General features: G+C 35.5%; 3 protein-coding genes across 6 annotated transcripts in view; 2 read left to right on the forward strand and 1 right to left on the reverse strand.

Annotated features, from left to right (window-relative positions):
- Positions 1-2,766, reverse strand: part of napba (N-ethylmaleimide-sensitive factor attachment protein, beta a) — a 7,273-nt gene extending 4,507 nt beyond the window's left edge. The window contains exons 1-3 of one of the 2 annotated variants that reach the window (XM_016284036.1): positions 2,519-2,766; positions 2,134-2,213; positions 1,607-1,723 (exon numbers count right to left, since the gene is read on the reverse strand). In XM_016284036.1, coding sequence (XP_016139522.1) covers positions 1,607-1,723; positions 2,134-2,213; positions 2,519-2,616 — 295 coding nt within the window. In that variant the 5' untranslated portion in view covers positions 2,617-2,766. Of the gene's footprint in view, positions 1-1,606; positions 1,724-2,020; positions 2,079-2,133; positions 2,214-2,518 lie in introns of those variants that run through there. The other variant, XM_016284037.1, reaches the window with a different exon arrangement.
- A 364-nt stretch (positions 2,767-3,130) lies between these two features.
- Positions 3,131-15,509, forward strand: mcm8 (minichromosome maintenance 8 homologous recombination repair factor). Of its 3 annotated transcripts, none has more exons than XM_016284038.1 (19): positions 3,131-3,195; positions 3,570-3,776; positions 6,268-6,345; positions 6,462-6,544; positions 6,629-6,778; positions 6,878-6,981; positions 7,108-7,306; positions 7,519-7,604; positions 8,120-8,268; positions 8,851-9,049; positions 9,139-9,169; positions 9,323-9,463; positions 9,562-9,703; positions 11,585-11,780; positions 12,039-12,258; positions 13,435-13,644; positions 14,561-14,637; positions 14,982-15,171; positions 15,246-15,509. In XM_016284038.1, the coding sequence occupies exons 2-19, from the start codon at positions 3,584-3,586 to the stop codon at positions 15,336-15,338; spliced, it is 2,541 nt and encodes an 846-aa protein (XP_016139524.1). In that variant the 5' UTR covers positions 3,131-3,195; positions 3,570-3,583; the 3' UTR covers positions 15,339-15,509. The 3 variants fall into 3 exon arrangements, with proteins under 3 accessions (XP_016139524.1, XP_016139526.1, XP_016139525.1); XM_016284040.1 differs by having other exon boundaries at positions 3,135-3,191; XM_016284039.1 differs by having other exon boundaries at positions 3,162-3,483.
- An 844-nt stretch (positions 15,510-16,353) lies between these two features.
- On the forward strand, positions 16,354-19,207 carry crls1 (cardiolipin synthase 1). Its single transcript, XM_016284071.1, has 5 exons — positions 16,354-16,467; positions 16,536-16,604; positions 17,996-18,064; positions 18,833-18,924; positions 19,010-19,207. Exons 1-5 carry the CDS (start codon positions 16,354-16,356, stop codon positions 19,098-19,100), a joined length of 435 nt encoding a protein of 144 aa, XP_016139557.1. The 3' UTR covers positions 19,101-19,207.
- Positions 19,208-20,049: the final 842 nt, after the last annotated feature.

Consider the following 20,049-nt stretch of genomic DNA (forward strand, 5'->3'; position numbering starts at 1 on the left):
ATTTGAGACTTTAGTCTTTGCAACTTTACAGATCTTCTTTATGCACCAAGAGCTTGTAACACTCCAAAGAGAAAGGAAAAATTTAAATCGCATCATATGACCCCTTTAAATCAAGCAACAAAACATTATCAAAGGATATCACATGCTGGTGTGAATGTTTAGGCATAGCACAAGGATTCGAGGAAGGAGCGTCCGGCGGGCTTGCGGCAACCACATGTGACGACCCCGGGCTGGACACTGCTTCGTCCACGGTGAAAGCCGATCCAGTGATCCACAGAGCGAAGTTGATGTATTTCCTCAGCGACCAGCACAGATCAGCTCCAGGCATGACGAAGCAAATATCGTCCTCTTTTGGAAGACCAAACAAAGTAGTTTCGCTTTCACAACGAAGCACACAGCGTCTTCACGACATGGCGGCAACGGCAACAATACTACAGCGAGAATAAAAGTTACGCCTTCTTTCTTTGCGTGAACATTTGGGTGGCGTTATGCAAATCTTCCCACATAGTGAGGTAGACATGTGGGGGCGTGTTAGAACGAGCCGTTTTAGGTAGGCGGGGTTCACTCTTAACTTTTATAAAGAATATCTCTTTGGATTTGAGACTTTAGTCTTTGCAACTTTACAGATCTTCTTTATGCACCAAGAGCTTGTAACACTCCAAAGAGAAAGGAAAAATTTAAATCGCATCATATGACCTCTTTAAATCAAGCAACAAAACATTATCAAAGGATATCACATGCTGGTGTGAATGTTTAGGCATAGCACAATCTAGGGCAGTGAATCTCAACCTTTTGGCGTACCGGACCCCAGTCCAATTCAGAACCATCCTCAAGGACCCCCAGAAAAAAACTGACTCATCTATGTATCATTTGTGTCTTTGTGAGGACCAAATGCAGTCAAGTATAATTCAAGTTAGTTGACTTGTCCAGTATTTGGCCATATCATCAGCTATATTGGATTTTTCTTTCATGGGAACAGGAGTCATGTCAAAATATACAACATTTATACAAAAATTCATACTTTATATGGACCCCCTGGCCTTACGTCAAGGACCACTAGGGGTCCACGGACCCCTGGTTGAGAAACACTGATCTAGGGAACATAACTAATTGTTATTTTAGTATCATTTTGATAATTGTATAGTTCTATGTATATATGTTCTGTTTTCTTTTTAGTTTTAGTTAGAATTTGTAATAATTTTGTTATGTACTTTAGTCATTTTATTCGTGTTTTTTTAATTAAATCTAATCTAAATCTGTCTATGTGGTATTTATTAATTTGTATTTCAGTTTTAGTTTGCGTTATTTTAGTGCTTCAACACTGTAAAAAACGATTTTTCGAAGCTGTAAATAAATCAAAGATTATTGGAGAAAATGTTCACCTGTATATCAGTTTTACTTGCTGTTTTGTAATTGTTTGTGAAATATACTAGCAATTTTATTAATTTTCTTATTGCATTTAACGTTTATTTTATTTCAAGGAACACATTTTAGTTTTAGTTAATAATACTAACCCTGATTAAAACATGAAAATTGATCACATTGTTTGTTTTATAAAAAATTTTTTTGCAATGATTCAAGTTATTTTTGCCCAAAACTCTCTCACCTTGAGGATCTGCCTTCTTATAAGCATTTCCAGCATCAACGAAGCTGGTGGCCGAGTCCAGTTTATTCTGCATCTGCATGTGAAGTCGTGCAGCTTGGCAGAAAGCACTGCCTGCAGCTACAACAGCAAAACACATCTTTAGATCAATGCCAATAATGACACAGAAGCAGAGTGAATGCTTAAAATAGACCAAAAACACATCAAAGCGCAATTATGGCAATACAAGTGTAATGCAGTTAGATCACTTAAAATGAACTGAGTTATAGCACAAAGATGGCCAGTGACGCTTTGATCATTTGAATGATGCTTTTGAGTGAATTTCGGATAACAGTCCAACCGCATTACTATTAATATTACACATTACTTGAAATATTCTACTGGTTTACATATAAATATGAATGGACTTGTGCATACCACTCCAGTTTTTGGCCATCTTGAACATGTTGGCAAAGCATTACTATTAATATTACACATTACGTGAAATATTCTACCGGTTTACATATAAATATGAATGGACTTGTGCATACCACTCCAGTTTTTGGCCATCTTGAACATGTTGGCAGCTCTGGCATACATCTCACATGCATCCTCAACCTTATGATTACCCCTGTGAAAACATACTTTTCTTTCATTAGGTAGCAATTTCACAATCAATATAGAACAATAATATGTGTAAAATACAGAGCGGCTACACTACTGCATTTGTGCATGGCGCATCATGGAAATATTTGACATTGGAGATACTGAGAAACGCAATGATGGATACATGGTGTCGCATGGTAAAAAAAAAAAAAAATGCATAAACAATAATGTATTTACATTACATAGACATATGCTATTTAAAAATAGGCTACTACAGGACATTGGATGTCTTTGAATGTCAGATCGTGACCAGCATCGCTGCTGTCTCACCCGAACATCCCTCCGAGGAATGAACCCGATGATTTGACTTTTTTGTCCGCCTCTGCCATCAGCTGCATGGCTTCCTTCTCTTTCCCGGAATTATCCATGATGGAGTTTGTGGAGTTCACGCAGAGCTGCGCTTGGATCCGTGAAGCCCCTGGGTTTGTTGATACAGAGTGCGGCTTTAATGCAGAATCATGAAGGATGCTCTCCTCCTCCTGCTGTCGGGTGATGCTGATGATGCGCGCTCTTCAGGGAGAAACTGCGACACTATTTGGTTGAAAGCCGTAGCCACGCCCACTTATTATCATACACGCAACAAGAAACACATCAACATTAATAAATACGGAATTTTTTTAATTAATACATGTATATAGGCTATAAATATATAATATTATACATCAATATAATATTTAAATCATATAATATATAAATTTACAAATTAAAAAATGGGTAAAAACACGTATCCATACATGCATACAATTGGAAAGCAATGTATTATCATAGCGTGGATTTTCTAAAATTAAATGCCATTTAAATGTAGCTTCGTAAAGCAAGATAAAAGAAGGAAGAAAATAATATTTTCGGCTCTGCGCACGTACGGAAGTGGCGTCATATTAGCGCCAAACTCGAAGACTCGCCGGAAGTTACCGACTGAGGAAGTAAACAAACAGTGGCTGTAGTCAGTAAGATCTGTTAAAGTATCGTTCTTTAATACAATTTGTGTTAATTTCTCTCAGTTTATGTTGTTGTTTTTTCACGTTCACTCTTATAACGTTAATTCGAGCCGTTGTATAGTCCAAATTACTTGTATTTGCTTCATTAATGTGGCTCATTCTAGTACAGATTTCACCAATTTTGATTTATTTCAGTCTCTCGATGGTTAGATTATTAGAATATTGCATAGTACAATAATATCATACATGTTGGATTATAATAAACATGATGAGAACGAGTCAGTAAAGAAACAGAGGGTCTGTATTGGTATTGTTGATGTGTATCTCTATCAGGACGATCTTGTTACTGTGCCACGTTGATAGCTGTATGATTTTGCTTTCAGACTTCAGAGGGTTAATGATGAGCAGTCAGAGTTCTGCCCGAGGGTCATGGAGGGGTGGAAACACCTCAGCTGGAGGAGGAGGAGGTGGAGGAGGAGGAAGAGGAAGAGGAAGAGGAGGAAGAGGATGGAATAATGGTCAGTATGGATGGAGAGGCCGTCAGTGGAGCAGAGGAGGAGGGAACTATTCCACCAACAATACACAACATGGTAAGTGTCTTGTCAGTTATAGGTCATACTAGCTTGTTTATAGACAAACTACTACTTATAATAAATAATGTAGTTTATATTTATCAGATGCATTTATCCAAAGCAACTAAGCAATTAGTAACAGAGCCAACAATATTCATAGTACACAATGCCAGGTTTTCTAGGAAACAAATATTATAATTAATTTAGCTAAATGCAGAGTTTTGCGCAACATGTGTGTGTGTGTGTGTGTGTGAGAGAGAGAGAGCGCGAGAGAGAGATATAATGATCTTTAAAAAAGCATCATATGACCCCTTTAAGAAATCATAATTTATTACTGGTTTTGTTTGTTTCACTGACATTTGCCTCCGGGGTTTCTGTGAGTCTTAAAAAGTCTGGCCCCACTTTATATTAAGTGGCCTTACCTACTATGTACTTACATAAAATAAGTACAATGTACTTATTGTGTTCATATTGTATTGCAAAACACTTTTGCTGCTGTTGAGGTGGGATACGGGTGAGATTAGGGACAGGTTTGGTAGGTTTAAGGGTGGGTTAAGGTGTAAGGGATGGGTCAACTGTGTAATTATAAATGTAATTACATAAATTAATTACAGATGTGATTACATGCAGGTATGTTTACAATATAAGTACAATGAAAAAACATGTATGTACACAATAAGTGCATTGTACCAAATTATTAATTTAAATGTAAGTACATAGCTGTTAAGGCCACTTAATATAAAGTGGGTCCAAAAGTCTTATTTTGCCCTTCCACAAATTAAGGTCTTAAATCAGAGCAGGAAGTCTTACATTCGTAAAGACACAGCATTAAATGTTGCATGCATTGCAAAAACAAATATCATCTTCCTCAGTATTTTGTCTGTTCCCCTTTCAGGCTTGAACTGATGGTAAAACTAATGACATTATTTACTGTCTTTACATTTATTTTGAAAGATGAAGCTGGTGATTATGGTAAGGGGGCATTACATTTCTGACGAGTGCTTGCGGTGTTCGGCCAATCACAATGCTCTGGGTCAGCTGGCCAATCAGAGCAGACTGCGCTTGTCGGAAGGAGGGACTTTGTAGAAAACAAAGTGTTTGAGAGAGGCGGTGCATAGAGGACCTACAATATTATATATTAAAAATAATGTGTTTTTTGAACATTAAAGCATGTCAACATATTCTGTTAAACCAAATACACAAAATAATGATCTTTAAAAAAGCATCATATGACCCCTTTAAGAAATCATTATTTATTACTGGTTTTGTTTGTTACACTGACATTTGCCTCCGGGGTTTATGTGAGTCTTAAAAAGTCTGGCCCCACTTTATATTAAGTGGCCTTACCTACTATGTACTTACATAAAATAAGTACAATGTACTTATTGTGTTCATATTGTATTGCAAAACACTTTTGCTGCTGTTGAGGTGGGATACGGGTGAGATTAGGGACAGATTTGGTAGGTTTAAGGGTGGGTTAAGGTGTAAGGGATGGGTCAACTGTGTAATTATAAATGTAATTACATAAATTAATTACAGATGTGATTACATGCAGGTATGTTTACAATATAAGTAAAAACATGTATGTACACAATAAGTGCATTGTACCAAATTATTAATTTAAATGTAAGTACACTTAATATATGAAGTCTTGAGAAGTTTAACAAAATTATTTGTAAGGGATGGGTCAACTGTGTAATTATAAATGTAATTACATAAATTAATTACAGATGTGATTACATGCAGGTATGTTTACAATATAAGTACAATGAAAAAACATGTATGTACACAATAAGTGCATTGTACCAAATTATTAATTTAAATGTAAGTACATAGCTGTTAAGGCCACTTAATATAAAGTGGGTCCAAAAGTCTTATTTTGCCCTTCCACAAATTAAGGTCTTAAATCAGAGCAGGAAGTCTTACATTCGTAAAGACACAGCATTAAATGTTGCATGCATTGCAAAAACAAATATCATCTTCCTCAGTATTTTTGTTTTCCAATACAAATATCTAAACAACCTTAAATCAAGATACAGATGCCAAATGAACATATGAAGTCTTGAGAAGTTTAACAAAATTATCTAACATCTGTCTGGAATGAAAACTCGTTTTGCCTTGATTTAAGCTGATTTTTCTGAGCCCGTTGGCAGATATTCGTTCTTGATTTAATCATGAAATCACTTGAAAAACAAGGCTTCTTATGTCATTTTGCTTCTCAAGTACAGTAAATGTATGCTGATTTAAGAATCTTTAGACATTTGCACTGGAAAACATGATTCTGATTAAAATTTTTGCTGTGTGATCAGATGGTACTGTAAAAGTTATTTCCAAATCTAGTGTTTTGAAGCAGAGCTATTCAAACCTTAAGCTATTTTTTGTGTAAAATGAGTACAAAAGACATTTACATTTAGAGTCCATATTGACAAGTCTTAAAGTTACCTTCATAAACCTGCAGGAATCCTGTACCCCTTGATATGATTGATTTATGTTGTTGTTTGTGGCACAGGATTTACTCCACAAGTTAGTCAAGCAACCCTTGACATCATGTGTCCATACAAAGGATGGCGACTCTATTTTTCTGAAGGTTTTATATTTTTCCATTTCCCGTTTCATGTTTTAACGTATAATTGACCTTTTGAATATATTTCTTAATTTTTTTATTTCTTGACAGTTTGTGATTTACGTTTGTTCCTTGTCCAGGTTTTGTCGAAAGTTCACCATATGTTGAGAAGATTAAAGTCTTAGAGCAGTACTTCACATCGCAGATTGATCTGTATGATAAGGTATTAGAATTCATAGCATGGTTTTCCCTAATGTCAGTGTTCTTTATTAAAAAACAAAATATTCTCTTTTTTTTCGTCTCTCAGGATGAGATTGAAAGGAAAGGCAGCATTTTGGTGGACTACAAAGACCTTCTGTTTAACAAACTGATTTCACACACTCTACCTAATCTTGCCAAAGATCTTAAAGAAATGCCTGAGAAGATTCTGGACTGCTTGGGTGTGGCAATTCATCAGGTGGGTTTTGTGCTATGCATTTACATAAATGCGACTGTTCAGTCTAACATTGTCAAAATCTCTGAAGATCAAGCTGAAATAATTATTTTTTCTCTGCAGGTGTTGACTGTGGATCTGGAGCGACGTGCAGCAGAACTGCAGGGACAGGAAGAGCTTCCTGCAGGTCTACGCCCCATAATCAACATCCCTTATATCAGCGCCAGGTGAGACTGTTTACTTTACTATATGAGAGTCAAGGCAAGTCAAAGTTATTTATATAGTGCTTTTCACAATACACATTGTTTACATTAAAAAAAATCAACTCTTTGTGTTTCTTTTCTCTCTTTTAGGGTGTATAACTACGAGCCACTGACTCCTTTGAAAAGTCTGAGAGCTAATTTATACGGCAAGTTTGTTGCGATCAGAGGTACCGTGGTGAGAGTGAGCAACATTAAACCGCTCTGCAGTAAGCTGGCGTTCGTCTGTAACAGCTGTGGAGACACACAGAGCGTCATGCTGCCTGATGGGAAATACGCCATACCCACTAAGGTACAGCGTGCTTCAAGCTTCAGACTGTTTATTACTTGTTTAACAAATGATATTAGTCAAGTTTTGTACCATTTCACCCATATGTAATAATGCAGTGAAAACAATACAGATACAATTTGATGTATTGCACACAGTAAATAGTAACTGTAACAACTGTTTGCTGTGTTGAGTGATGTCTAATGTAGTTTTTAAATTTTTTTCCCTCTTCTCAGTGTTTACAGACTGAATGTCGTGGTCGGTCGTTCACTCCAAACAGAAGTTCACCTTTAACACTCACTGTCGACCGGCAGACAGTAAAGTATGTAAATGTATAATTATGTGAATGAAAATTTATCTGAGCAGAACACTTTTTTTTTTGTGTGTAAAATATAGTCCTCTGAATGTCTAATCAACAAATATATTAAGTTTAATTTTATTTTTTAAATTAATTTCTGTTATAACTTAATTCTGGTGAGTGTTTTAGTATTATTTATATACCATTATAGTTGTTATTAAATATTTAGAATTTTATGTTTATATTTAAAGTTTTAGTAATTTTGTTATGTGAATTGTAGTTTTATTTTTGTAATATTTATATATAGATTTAATAATTTTTTGTGTAATTTTAGTATTTAAACCTATTTTATTTCAGTTAGATGCCTAAGCAACATTTGTAATAAAAACTTTTTTTTTTATATTAATATTTATGTTTTATTTAGTTTGAACGTTTTAATTACCAAAAACAAATTTCAATAGTTAACAGTAATAACACTGGTGTGAGATGTTTTGGAGAACCCCATTCCTCATTAGTTTCTCTTGCTGTGCTCTTCACAGGATTCAGGAGCTGATGTCAGGTGACCAGCGTGAGTCCGGTCGGATCCCGCGCACCATTGAATGTGAGCTCACGCAGGACCTCGTGGACAGCTGTGTGCCTGGAGACATGGTCACCATCACAGGGGTCATTAAAGTGTCCAATGAAGAGGGTACGAGACATTGTCCACACTGTCAGTGCAAAGATCTTTAGAAAGATAGTGCTACATAGATTCTGAAAAGGCACCTTTATTATTAACAATTGGTTGATTGCCATTCATTTAGTATCTCAGAAATGAGGACTTAACAGACACAATCATATTACAGTACGGCAAAGTTCTGTTAGTGCTATTTTTGCATCTGACCTCAATGAGCTGTACAAACAGGACAGCCTCCGGTGGCCTTCTGTCCAACTCAGTTTTTACATGATGGTCACATTCACTGTGCAGAAAGGATATTTGTGTTGAGCTGTTATACCCCTCGCATAATATAATTTAGACTGAAATTAATATATTATATCCATTTATTTATTGGAGTGCCTATATACACTAAATGCAAGTAGCCTGCCACAAATAACACAAGGCATCTTTAACACTACTTACACTTAGTGCAAATAGCATATAACTAACAATAGTTGAAGGTGAGCTGACTGCTTTTTTTAGACTATTATTGTGTCCTGCATCAACACATTAAAACATTATTTTATACAAGACTGCTCTTTCCTGTTCATGATTTTTGTTTAATTCTTTCTTCAGGAAATAACAGAAACAAGAAGGACAAGTGTATGTTCCTGTTGTACATTCAGGCGAATTCTGTCAGCAACTCGAAGGGTCAGAAAAGCAAAGCGGCGTCTGATTCTGAGGGCCAGGGACCTTCAGTGGAGTTCTCCATCAAAGATCTCTATGCCATCCAAGAGATTCAAGCTCAAGAGGACTTATTCAAACTCATAGTGAAGTGAGTAACATGTAGATTTTATAACATGTTCACTGTTGCATATATTAGCAAGTGAAGAAGCTGATGTGACTTTGTCAATTTAATTGCAGCTCTCTTTGTCCTGCCATTTATGGCCATTTGGTGAGTGTCCAAATTTTATGTTCTTATATAACTGTGATGTTTATGTTATGTATCACTGGGTGTTCATATGTTACTGAGCTCATAACCATGAAGATATCGTTGTTGATAAGTACAATATGACTCTTATTTTGACCGCTATCTCTGTTTTCTCAGCTTGTCAAAGCAGGACTGGCTCTGACTCTGTTTGGTGGATGTCAAAAGTATGTTGATGATAAAAATCGTATCCCAATAAGAGGAGACCCACATATTCTTATCGTTGGAGACCCTGGACTTGGTAAAAGTCAGATGTTACAGGTACATGATCTTATAAGTCCCTCTAATGCATTTATCAGTCAGTCAGATGAATTGAAGTTTATCTAAATGCCATATCTGTGCTGTTGTTGTGTGTCCAGGCCGTGTGTAACGTGGCTCCAAGGGGCGTATATGTTTGTGGAAACACGACCACCACCTCAGGACTGACTGTATCTCTGTCCCGGGACAGTGGATCGGGAGATTACGCTCTCGAGGCTGGAGCGCTGGTGCTGGGAGATCAAGGTATTTAACCTATAACATGGACATCTAAATCAATTTAGGATCCAAACATGGAATGGTGATTCCTGGGAATGTGAGATTTAATATTTTCTCCAGGTATCTGCTGAAAAAAAATCAACTCTTTGTGTTTCTTTTCTCTCTTTTAGGGTGTATAACTACGAGCCACTGACTCCTTTGAAAAGTCTGAGAGCTAATTTATACGGCAAGTTTGTTGCGATCAGAGGTACCGTGGTGAGAGTGAGCAACATTAAACCGCTCTGCAGTAAGCTGGCGTTCGTCTGTAACAGCTGTGGAGACACACAGAGCGTCACGCTGCCTGATGGGAAATACGCCATACCCATTAAGGTACAGCGTGCTTCAAGCTTCAGACTGTTTATTACTTGTTTAACAAATGATATTAGTCAAGTTTTGTACCATTTCACCCATATGTAACAATGCAGTGAAAAAAATACAGATACAATTTGATGTATTGCACACAGTAAATAGTAACTGTAACAACTGTTTGCTGTGTTGAGTGATGTCTAATGTAGTTTTTTTATTTTTTTCCCTCTTCTCAGTGTTTACAGACTGAATGTCGTGGTCGGTCGTTCACTCCAAACAGAAGTTCACCTTTAACACTCACTGTCGACCGGCAGACAGTAAAGTATGTAAATGTATAATTATGTGAATGAAAATTTATCTGAGCAGAACACATTTTTTTTTGTGTGTAAAATATAGTCCACTGAATGTCTAATCAACAAATATATTAAGTTTAATTTTATTTTTTAAATTAATTTCTGTTATAACTTAATTCTGGTGAGTGTTTTAGTATTATTTATATACCATTATAGTTGTTATTAAATATTTAGAATTTTATGTTTATATTTAAAGTTTTAGTAATTTTGTTATGTGAATTGTAGTTTTATTTTTGTAATATTTATATATAGATTTAATAATTTTTTGTGTAATTTTAGTATTTAAACCTATTTTATTTCAGTTAGATGCCTAAGCAACATTTGTAATAAAAACTTTTTTTTTTATATTAATATTTATGTTTTATTTAGTTTGAACGTTTTAATTACCAAAAACAAATTTCAATAGTTAACAGTAATAACACTGGTGTGAGATGTTTTGGAGAACCCCATTCCTCATTAGTTTCTCTTGCTGTGCTCTTCACAGGATTCAGGAGCTGATGTCAGGTGACCAGCGTGAGTCCGGTCGGATCCCGCGCACCATTGAATGTGAGCTCACGCAGGACCTCGTGGACAGCTGTGTGCCTGGAGACATGGTCACCATCACAGGGGTCATTAAAGTGTCCAATGAAGAGGGTACGAGACATTGTCCACACTGTCAGTGCAAAGATCTTTAGAAAGATAGTGCTACAGCAAATCTGAAAAGGCACCTTTATTATTAACAATTGGTTGATTGCCATTCATTTAGTATCTCAGAAATGAGGACTTAACAGACACAATCATATTACAGTACGGCAAAGTTCTGCTAGTGCTATTTTTGCATCTGACCTCAATGAGCTGTACAAACAGGACAGCCTCCGGTGGCCTTCTGTCCAACTCAGTTTTTACATGATGGTCACATTCACTGTGCAGAAAGGATATTTGTGTTGAGCTGTTATACCCCTCGCATAATATAATTTAGACTGAAATTAATATATTATATCCATTTATTTATTGGAGTGCCTATATACACTAAATGCAAGTAGCCTGCCACAAATAACACAAGGCATCTTTAACACTACTTACACTTAGTGCAAATAGCATATAACTAACAATAGTTGAAGGTGAGCTGACTGCTTTTGTATTTAACCTATAACATGGACATCTAAATCAATTTAGGATCCAAACATGGAATGGTGATTCCTGGGAATGTGAGATTTAATATTTTCTCCAGGTATCTGCTGTATTGATGAGTTTGATAAGATGGGCAGCCAGCATCAGGCTCTTCTGGAGGCCATGGAGCAGCAGAGCATCAGTCTGGCTAAAGCTGGGATTGTCTGCACACTTCCAGCTCGAACCTCCATCATCGCAGCGGCCAATCCAGTCGGAGGGCATTACAATAAAGCCAAGACTGTCTCTGAGAACCTGAAGTGAGTGTATGCCTGTGATTCTACTGATTCTTTAGTTGGACGTTGATTATAGAGTTAATTGGGTTTAATATAAGCAACAAGTAGATATCTATGAAAGATCAGCAACAGCAACGTGATGTTTAATAAATGAATAAGAATAAACACTTTCTGCTAAGTAACAGTTCATTAGTTTAGCAATGAATGTCAGATTTGAGAGCAAGACACTACAGTCGAAAACAGTTTTTTTCAAGTATTAAAGTGTTGCCTGTGTGACTCTAGAATGGGAAGCGCGCTGCTGTCCAGGTTCGATCTGGTCTTCATCTTGTTGGACACCCCTAACGAGGACCACGACCACCTGCTGTCCGAACACGTGATGGCCATGCGTGCAGGAAAGAACGGTGCGGTCAGCAGTGCTGCGGTCACACGCTACAGCACGCAGGAGTCCAGCATCTCCATTCTGGAGGTGTCCTCGGAGAAACCCCTCGCTGACACACTCAAAGTAATGTCACTTCACATTTCTTTTCTTAACCAGGTTTACTGAAAAAGGTTTCATTTGTTAAAGGGATAGTTCACCCAGAAATGAAAATTACATCATCATTTACTCACCCTCCACTTGTTCCAAACCAACAAAAGAAGATATTTTAAAAAATGTTGTGACCAAACAGTTGACGGTAGCCATTTACTTCCAGAGTATTTTTTTTTAACTATCATAGTAAGTTTTTTCCATACAATGGAAGTCAGATGACAGAATTAAAAGTTTTGGGTGAACTACCCTTTTAACATGAACTAACAATGAAAAATTGTTTTAAAGCATGCATTAATCTCATTTAATGTTCATTTCAATGTTAACTAAATGCATTATTAAAATCAAAAGTTGTATCTGTTACTATTAGTTAATGGACCTGAACTGACATGAAATAAAAATGAAAATAAATAATAATAAATTTAAAGCATTTATTTATCTTACTTAATGCTAACATTAAAATCAAAAATTAAAACTATTAACATTATTACACTGTGACTTAATATGAACAAACAACAAACAATTTACAGTGATTAACGAATGCTGTAAAAAATTGTTAGCTAATGCATAACTAATTAAGAAATGTCGAGACATTATTGTAGCGTTACTAACTCACTAATAGCTTTCATTATTAAAAATAACTAACATTAGGGGTATTTGCAGTTATCACTCTTACTATTTCTCATACATATTTAAATGTGTAACAACTACTGAATTTGTTACATTTTTTCTTAACTAATTCTATTAAGGACACTTTACAATAAGGTTTCATTTTTTTAATGTAGTTAACTACTTTATTAACAATGAACTAATACTTCTATAGTATTTATTATTCTTAATATTTCATTTTTAAAATTAAAAGTTGTATCTGTTAACATTAGTTAATGCACTGTCAATTTACATAAACAATCAACAATTATATTCTTGACTAAATAAATTGTATACGATTTTTATTAATAAAAGATTAGTAAATGCTGTAAAATATTGATCATTGTTAGTTCATGTTAGCTAATGCATAACTAATGTTAACAAATTTGATTATTGACTTAATTTATGCTGTACAGTATTGTTTTATTAATGCAACTAATACTATTTATTGGTACTGTACTGTATATTACAGCTGTACTAATGTTAATCTCTCTTTGACCATAGCTGGTTCCAGGAGAGGCCTTTGACCCCATCCCTCACCAGCTTTTGCGGAAGTACGTGGGCTACGCCCGCCACTACGTTCACCCCACTCTCTCTGCAGAGGCTGCGCAGGTGCTGCAGGACTTTTATCTGGAGCTGCGCAAACAGAACCAGACGGCCGACAGCACACCCATCACCACCCGCCAGCTGGAGTCCCTCATCCGACTCACAGAGGTGACCGAAATCACCACAGGATGACCGCGATATAAGATCAGTTCTACTGAAGACATCACGACATTTACTCCACTCTGTGTTCGCTTTATTATTCTTTTTATTTCATATTTATGATTTTTCTTTCCTGTGGTGACTTTGCATATTCATGTTCTTTTTTTTTTTAAGCCTTTAGTTTACATCACAGCCACGTTGCAGCAAAACCATGAGTTACTATTTGCATTTTGATAGATAAAAATGTGTACAATACAATCAAAAAGTTTGAATAATTAAGATTTTTAATGTTTTTACTCACCAGTGCCACATTTATTTGATCAAAAATACAATAATTGTATTGTGAAATATTACTACAATTTAAAATGGCTGTTTTCTATTTGAATGTTTAAAATGCAATTTATATACATATGTATATATATATATATATATATTGTGTAAACCATGAATTCATGAACTAAATTGTAACAATATTTCACAATATTACTGTTTTACTGTATTTCTGATTAAATAAATGCGGTCTTGGTGAGCAGAAGAGACTTCTTTTAAAAACATTTAAACATCTTAATTTTTGTCAGTATCTTTGGTCTGTTTTCGATATTTTCAGACTTGCACTAAATTATTTAATGGGGTATAAATAATAAATGAAGAGTTTATTTGCAAAAGCAGATAACTCCGTTTTGTTACATTTTTAAAAAACATGTTTTTATTGTTTTATTGTGTTAGTTAGCTGTAATTTTTAGTGATTTTTTTTTAACCTAATCAAAATAACCCAACTGCAGTTTGATTGAGATTAATTGGAATGCACAATGAAAAAACATCATTTTTGAGAATTGTTAAAAACGGAGTTATCAGTTTTTGCAAAGGAACTCTTCAAATGTAGGGTCTCTGCGTGACAATCTGAAGGTTTTCTCTCTATCTGCAGGCCAGAGCTCGTGTTGAGCTCAGAGAAAAAGCTACACAAAGTGATGCGGAGGATGTGGTGGAGATCATGAAACACAGGTGACTCAAACGCTGCATTTTCTTTAAGTTATATAGAATTTTTTCATGGGGATGATGTGTTATGATTGTGACTAAATAATGCAGATTTATTTAGACCCAACTAAAATATGGCAGTCTCGGATTGTATTTCCACAAGTCAAGTCAAGTCTGCTTTATTGTCAATTCTTCCACATGTACAGCACATACACACAGAGAATTGAAATTGCGTTACTCTCAGACCCTTGGTGCATACAGATAACACTACAGTAGAACATAAATACAGATAGATACAATTGTTTAATTGATAAAAAACAGTTAATTGTTCTTCCATGCAACAAAAAGCATTCATGTTCTTCTGCGTTCAGCTTGGCCGACACTTACTCTGATGAGTTTGGCCGTCTGGATTTCGACCGCTCTCAGCTGGGCTCTGGGATGAGTAACCGCTCCAAAGTCAAGAAATTTGTCACGGCGTTAAACAGACTCGCAGAACGCACAAACAAAAGCATGTTTGAGTTCCAGGAGCTACGACAGCTCGCCAAAGATCTGCAAATACAGGTGAACTTCATCCACGTTACACAGATAATGCATTTACATTTTTTTTAATGCTCTTCCCACTTCTGCTTTCTCAGGTTGTGGATTTTGAGGGCTTCATCGGCGCACTCAATGAGCAGGGTTACCTTCTGAAGAAAGGGCACAGGACCTATCAGCTTCAAACCATATGAACCAGCCACCTTTATGATGTTTTACGCTCTCACTGTGTCGTACTGTTGTGTTAGTTTTTTAATGCAACAGATATTATATTTATAACACACAGTGTAATGCATGCTTCAGTATTCCCATGTTATGAACTGTACATTGTTTTCATGTACACAAATAGTCAAATAAAATGTACAAAATCAAACGGTAACCACATTTATGAACATTAAAACAATGTTTAAATAGTTTTGTATTGTGTGATGTTAGCTGTGTTCCATACTGAATGCTGAAGTCTGTTTATACCATTATCAGTAATTGTAAAATAACCTTATAAGAACTTACACATGTGCGGCCAATAAATGCAAATGCAATAGATTAAAAATGAAAGAGCATGCAAATGCACATGAACGCTGTATTCATTATAAAAAGCCATCTAAATAAAGTAAAAAATCAAAATCAAAATGACAGATTCTAAAAGATTCTATGTTAATTACTACGAACTATTATGACATTTCATGTTACATTAGCTAATGAATTGCATGTATTATATTCTATTATAAATGGTTATTTATTTCTATTAGTTGATAAACTGACTTGCAGTTCTGTGAATATAAAAGAAAATGTTTTACAGTGTTACAATTAATGTTGCACCTAGATATTTGTACTACTGTAAACATGTGGTAACTTGGTATCTGTTTCTACCAACATCAAAAATATATATAATATCATATGTTATAATATGTTATATTACATCACTTAATATGTCGCATTTTATAGACTTATAGACTGCATTCAATTAACTTCATTTATTTTTTTAAAGCTTATATTAGAGCGCGTTCCCTTTAATTCCCCGCCCCCTTTTGACAACTGTCGTAAATATTCAGATCGGAACACGGCATATTAGAAACGTGGGTCGACAGATATGAATGTCTCAAAAATAAAATAACATGAACGAGTTAATTTCGAAATATGCTGCTGGATTCTCGGTTGGACAGTTCGGGGTTATCTATCATCTAGTTTTCTTGAGCTAAAGCCGCTGACATGCTTTTGGCGGCTTGTAGGAAGAGCTGGTTGAGCTGTGCTAAAGGACGCACACACAGACTGGCTGCCAGCACTGCTGCCACCTGCCACTACAGCTGCCACGACAAAACACCTGCAAACTTACCGCTGAGAAACACTACATCACAGCTCCGATGGCTTCAGAGCTCCTCTCTGACCTGTAGAGCAGATCTGGACCTTCACAGAGCAGTCATGCTGTTTTCTATGTGCGCTATAAAACAGTTCCACCTCCAGTAAGTCTTCAACTTTCAATCATTCCTTTGGTGCTTTATTGTCACATTGTGATTGGCTATTTAAAAGAAATGCAATAGAGTGCAACAGTCAGGTTCTGACAGTAAAAATCAGATGCATACAAGTCATCAGTCGAAATATTTGAATAATCATGGTTTGAACAATCACTGAAATTCCAGAGTCACTCTCAGATTACTTAAATATTTTTGGATATGCATGCATATTTTGCAGTAAACGTAAGATATGTTGTTGCTACATACACAATCAACATCTTTAAAGGGGTCATATGATGCGATTTCAATTGTTTCTTTCTCTTTGGAGTGTTACAAGCTCTTGGTGCATAAAGAAGATCTGTAAAGTTGCAAAGACTAAAGTCTCAAATCCAAAGAGATATTCTTTATGAAAGTTAAGAGTCAGCCACACCTACCTAAAACGGCTCGTTCTAACACGCCCCCACATATCTACCTCACTATGTGGGAAGGTCTGCATAACGCCGCCCAAATGTTCACGCAAAGAAAGAAGGTGTAACTTTTATTCTCGCTGTAGTATTGTTGCCGCCGCCGCCGCCATGTCGTGAAGGCGCTGTGTGCTTCGTTTTGAAAGCGAATCTACTTTGTTTGGTCTTCCAAAAGAGGACGATATCCGCTTCGTCATGCCTGGAGCTGATCTGTGCTGGTCGCTGAGGAAATACTTCAACTTTGTGCTGTGGATCGCCGGATCGGCTTTCACCGTGGACGAAGCAGAGTCCAGCCCGGGCTGGGGTCGTCCCATGTGGTTGCCGCAGGAATAACAGTATGGTAGGGGCGTAACATTTCCGTCACACGCTTGAGGCATTCGGCCAATCATAGCGCACTGGATAGCTGGCCAATCACAGCACACCTCGCTTTTTCAGAACGATGAGTTAGAGGATAGAGGATAGAGGAGAAACAATAATGTACAGTATGTGGACCGCATAAACACATTTCATTACACCAAATACACAAAATAATGTTCTTTTTAGCAGCATCATATGACCCCTTTAAATTCAGTTGTCATTTGCAATGGTTCATAGGACTGGAGTTCTTTCCCTCATTAAAGCCGTTAAATTCACAGTCTTGTAACTTTTCTCTTTTTGTCTGATTTTCAAATGCTTCGAATTTTAACAAAACAAAGACGTATTAACAAATCCATATGGAAAGAAAAAATTAATGGGAAAAATTATTCTGGAACCAAGGCATGCACTGATGCACTGTGTAGTCAGAATTGTGTTTCAGTGTTACACTGGTTTAGTTTGTGTCTGTGTGTTTTACAGGTCATGGAGTAACCATTTTTGACATGCTAAATGCACCTAGAATTATTATTGCTGTGTAAGGAATCATTTCCATCACATTATTTGTCTTTATTGTCTGTTCAGGTAACAGTCAGTAAATTCTTCAACCCGTGTTACACCACTGCCCGACTGAAACCAACACTCATCAGCAAGGTGGACCATTCAATCTGTTTACCAAAACAAATATTTCTCTCTTCATAAAACCTTGTAATGCATATGTTAGTTTTCATTTTTCTAAATTCGTTTTTTTTTTTTTTTACAGTTTAATTAAATTTGAATAATCAAAAAGTATGTCTAATAAGTTGAATTTATAAAATTGTAACAGTTATAATTTATTAAAAAATAATTGTATTTTTTTTACATTTCATTTTATTTATTTGTTTTAGGAATTCTGTTTGTTTTTATTTAATTTGTGATTTAATGCACATTTATAAAAAAAAATACACAAACAGTGGTAATCAAATGAAGGCATAAAACATTAACGATTAAATTATTATTTTAAAATGTAATCAAATGTAATACTTTTAACACCTTTTATTAAAGAAGTTCACTGTTAATTATGTGATATTCCATAAAAAATACAATTTTAAAAGTGTATTATTATTGTTACTACTACTACTACTTTAAGAAACACATTCTACTGTGCAATAGTAATATATTTCCATCATCATGGAAATTATTGGGTCCTAATATGTGCATCTTTTAACAGTTTTAGTAATGTTTCTGTTTGCATTTTTCCCCAATATCAGATTGTATTGACTCTGAGCCAGGAATGCATTGATATATCTGTAATACGTGATAGCTGATTATTTGAATCTTATGGCCATTGATGGTCATTATTTTTATAAATCTATATTGTTTTGTGTTTGAAAAAAATATGCTGTTAAAATAGAAAAAAAACAGTGTTTGTGTGTGTTTCAGATCAACACGGCGGTGCAGTTGTTCCTGGTGTCGGCGTCTCTGGCTGCGCCGGTGTTTCACTACACTGACAGTGTTTTACTGCAGTCACTGTGGTGCGGTTTTACTCACAATCACATCCTCACATCAATATTCTAAGTATTGACTCCAATTAAACAAATGTATATTGTTTGTTTGCAGGTACATTACCGCTCTGACGACCGCAGCATCCGGTTACAGCTATTATCATTACGGTAAAAAGACCGTTGAGGTGCTAAACGACACAAAGTAGATGTACAGTCATCTGAGATTGAGCTTTGACCAAGTAATTTGTATAATCACTCTTTATGCAGAATGGAAATCGATGCCCCGCTCTTGAGACACTTTAGTCTGTAAAGTAAAAAACATATTTTTTTGATTACAATATTAAATTCATGTGGTGTCACTTCTGATCAGTGTATGGTTTTCAACTCCGCAGGAAACTTTTTTTAAAATCACTTTTAATGAACTTTGGGTCAACTTTGAGAATAAAAATGGACATGAAATACACATTTGCGCGTATGATGTGTGTAAAAAGTAGACTATAGTGAGTGTGTAGATTGGTCTTTACTGAAGGATTCTGAGTTGCAGTCGTTAGGTTTTTTTGAGTCATTTCTTACCAATCCTTTCAACAGATTCACAGCGTACATTTATTATTATTTTTTTTTCTTTTGAAGAGAAATAAAAAGTCAAAAAAATATGAATGTTAGCTAGGAGTAAAGTCCAAATTGCACAAGACTGTGAACTGCAAAGTAAAAAACAGAAGTTACTTTAATGTAAAAACCTAATCATCTTTTGAAATAGTTGATTTAGACAAGAGTATAAAACTATAAATAATATGAGTTTTAAGTAGTCATTACATGCAATTTTTAAGTACATTAAGTTTACCTCCAGTAAGTCTTCAACTTTCAATCATTCCTTTGGTGCTTTATTGTCACATTGTGATTGGCTATTTAAAAGAAATGCAATAGAGTGCAACAGTCAGGTTCTGACAGTAAAAATCAGATGCATACAAGTCATCAGTCGAAATATTTGAATAATCATGGTTTGAACAATCACTGAAATTCCAGAGTCACTCTCAGATTACTTAAATATTTGTGGATATGCATGCATATTTTGTAGTAAACGTAAGATATGTTGTTGCTACATACACAATCAACATCTTTAAAGGGGTCATATGATGCGATTTCAATTTTTCCTTT

This window comes from Sinocyclocheilus grahami, unplaced genomic scaffold (genome assembly GCF_001515645.1).
Source record: "Sinocyclocheilus grahami isolate Dianchi unplaced genomic scaffold, SAMN03320097.WGS_v1.1 scaffold179.1, whole genome shotgun sequence".
In the NCBI taxonomy this organism is placed as follows: Eukaryota; Metazoa; Chordata; class Actinopteri; order Cypriniformes; family Cyprinidae; genus Sinocyclocheilus; species Sinocyclocheilus grahami.

Coding starts and splice junctions, on each gene's coding strand:
- mcm8 (XM_016284038.1), top strand. CDS start 3,584: ATGATGAGCAGTCAGAGTTCTGCCCGAGGGTCATGGAGGGGTGGAAAC. Junction 13,645..14,560: donor CCCTCATCCGACTCACAGAG/GTGACCGAAATC, acceptor CTCTATCTGCAG/GCCAGAGCTCGTGTTGAGCT. Junction 15,172..15,245: donor CCAAAGATCTGCAAATACAG/GTGAACTTCATC, acceptor CTGCTTTCTCAG/GTTGTGGATTTTGAGGGCTT.
- crls1 (XM_016284071.1), top strand. CDS start 16,354: ATGCTTTTGGCGGCTTGTAGGAAGAGCTGGTTGAGCTGTGCTAAAGGA. Junction 18,065..18,832: donor AACCAACACTCATCAGCAAG/GTGGACCATTCA, acceptor TGTGTGTTTCAG/ATCAACACGGCGGTGCAGTT. Junction 18,925..19,009: donor GTTTTACTGCAGTCACTGTG/GTGCGGTTTTAC, acceptor GTTTGTTTGCAG/GTACATTACCGCTCTGACGA.